Source organism: Argentina silus (genome assembly GCF_951799395.1).
Source record: "Argentina silus genome assembly, chromosome: 9".
Taxonomy (NCBI): domain Eukaryota; kingdom Metazoa; phylum Chordata; class Actinopteri; order Argentiniformes; family Argentinidae; genus Argentina; species Argentina silus.
Window position 1 is genome coordinate 15,620,108 of NC_139663.1, and position 1,900 is coordinate 15,622,007.

General features: G+C 56.7%; 1 protein-coding gene across 1 annotated transcript in view; it reads right to left on the minus strand.

The window, feature by feature from the left end:
• LOC310809480 (TANK-binding kinase 1-binding protein 1-like) overlaps window positions 1-1,900 on the minus strand; it is a gene marked incomplete at both ends in the record, with an annotated part of 5,363 nt that continues 3,463 nt past the window's right edge. Inside the window, 3 exons of the mRNA XM_083676753.1 lie at window positions 1-129; window positions 641-895; window positions 1,196-1,656. Coding sequence (XP_083532879.1) covers window positions 1-129; window positions 641-895; window positions 1,196-1,656 — 845 coding nt within the window. The remainder of the gene's footprint in view (window positions 130-640; window positions 896-1,195; window positions 1,657-1,900) is intronic.

Below are 1,900 nucleotides of genomic sequence, written 5' to 3' on the forward strand. Positions count from 1 at the left end.
TTAGATCTTGCTGTTCTCCAGGTGAGAGTCGATGTGTTTGATGAGGGCGTCGTCAGGGTAACCGGTGGGGAAGGTCAGCTGACACAGAGGGCAGCTCCGAGCGTCGTTTTCCTCTGTCTCCATCCACAGCTGGAGGAGAGGAGAGGAGGGGAGGGGAGGGGAGAAGAGGAGAGGAGAGGAATGGAGAGAAGAGAAGAAGAGAGAAGAGGAGAATCAGAAGAGGAGAAGAGAGGAGAGTAGAGGATGGGAGGGGAGAAGGAGAAGGGAGAAGAGAGGAGAGAAGAGGAATCGAGAGAAGAAGAGAGGAGAATCAGGAGAGGAGAGAAGAGAAGAAGAGAGAAGAGGAGAATAAGAAGAGGAGAGAAGAAAGGAGTAGAGAATTTTACCATCTACGCTGGTTGTTTGATCCAATAATTGTTTATGCTTGGGTCTATACTCGATGAGAGTACACTGACATCAGGACATGCGTATTGTTCTAGTCTTCATTATCATCATCATCATCCTCATGCTATGCAGCAAAACGGCTTCACTTGCTCAGGTAGGAGCACTGGGTTGGGGTCAACTCCTATCTATTTCAGTAAAATTTGAATTTGAATTTGTTCAAACATGGATGACATGACAGCATCGTGTAGCCACTCACGTTGATGGAGGGCCAGGACTGGGCGTGGTCAGCGCTCAGGTAGGAGGGAAGGTGGCAGGCAAGGATGCCGTTCCCCTCAGGGGCGGAGAAGGAGGGCGGGATCTCTCGAGACCCCGCCCCCACGGCGCCCAGCGTACGCGGAGGACTGGCGGCAGGCGAAGGACACACCCACTCCTCCTCATCGTCAGAGGACTGGGGAGGGGTCACCAGGGGGGTGGGCTCGGGGGGGTCGTCAAGGCGACAGAAGTGACGCACCTGGTGAGGAAAGACAGACGTTGAGAATATGCACATTGAAAAGGTTCTAAAAGAGAGGGTTTATTAAAATGACAAAGTACTTAAGGCTATACAGTATCTGTCTACAGTATCTGTCTGTCTGTCTATTTATCTATCCATCCATCCATCCATCCATCCATCCATCCATCTAGCCAGCCAGCCAGCCAGCCAGCCAGCCAGCCATCCATCCATCCAGCCATCCATCCATCCATCTATCTAATACTGTAAAACATGTGGAGGTGTTGGTGGTGGTGATGGAGACCCATATGGAGCATGGCCCACCTCAGCAGCTAGTGGGAAGGCCAGCTCTAGAGCATGATGGTGGGGGCTGCTGCTCAGACTCCCCCCTCCTCCACCTCCTCCTCCACCTCCTCCTCCTCTTCCTCCTCCTTCTCCCCCACCTCCTCCATGGGCAGAGGCAGGCCGGTTGAGTGCCACCAAGGAGGCTCTGAGCGGGCGGGAGTAGGCCCCGGTCTCCCCCAGCGCTCTGGGCTTGGGGAGGGTGGAGACGGGGTCCCTCAGCAGGCGCGGTGGGGGTCTGTTGTGGGCCGACGGGTCCGTGACCTCCGAGTAGCTGCGCCGGCCCTGGAAGCGGGCACGGAGCCGGTGGCTGGTCGGCCGGCAGGGGGAGTAGGAGGCTGGGCCGTCGTTGGGGGAGGGGGGGGGGGAGGGCCGGAGGCGGTCTGGGGAGGGGCGCTGGGGGGCTGGGGAGCGGCGCTGGGGGGCTGGGGAGTGTCTTGGGACTGGGGTGGGGTGGGGGGGGGGGGTTGGGGGGGGATGGTGAGGAGAGAGACAAGAGAGGAGAGAGGATGAGGGTGATTGTAGCAGGTTATAACAGATACACGATCACATTCTCCACAACATCTGTACTCTCGTTAGAATGACACTCACTGAAATGGCTCACTGAAATGATCATTGTTGTCCTGGCTATCTGAGACTAGTGGTTCCCAGACTGACCAGCAGGGGGCATCTGTTCATGAGAAGCCT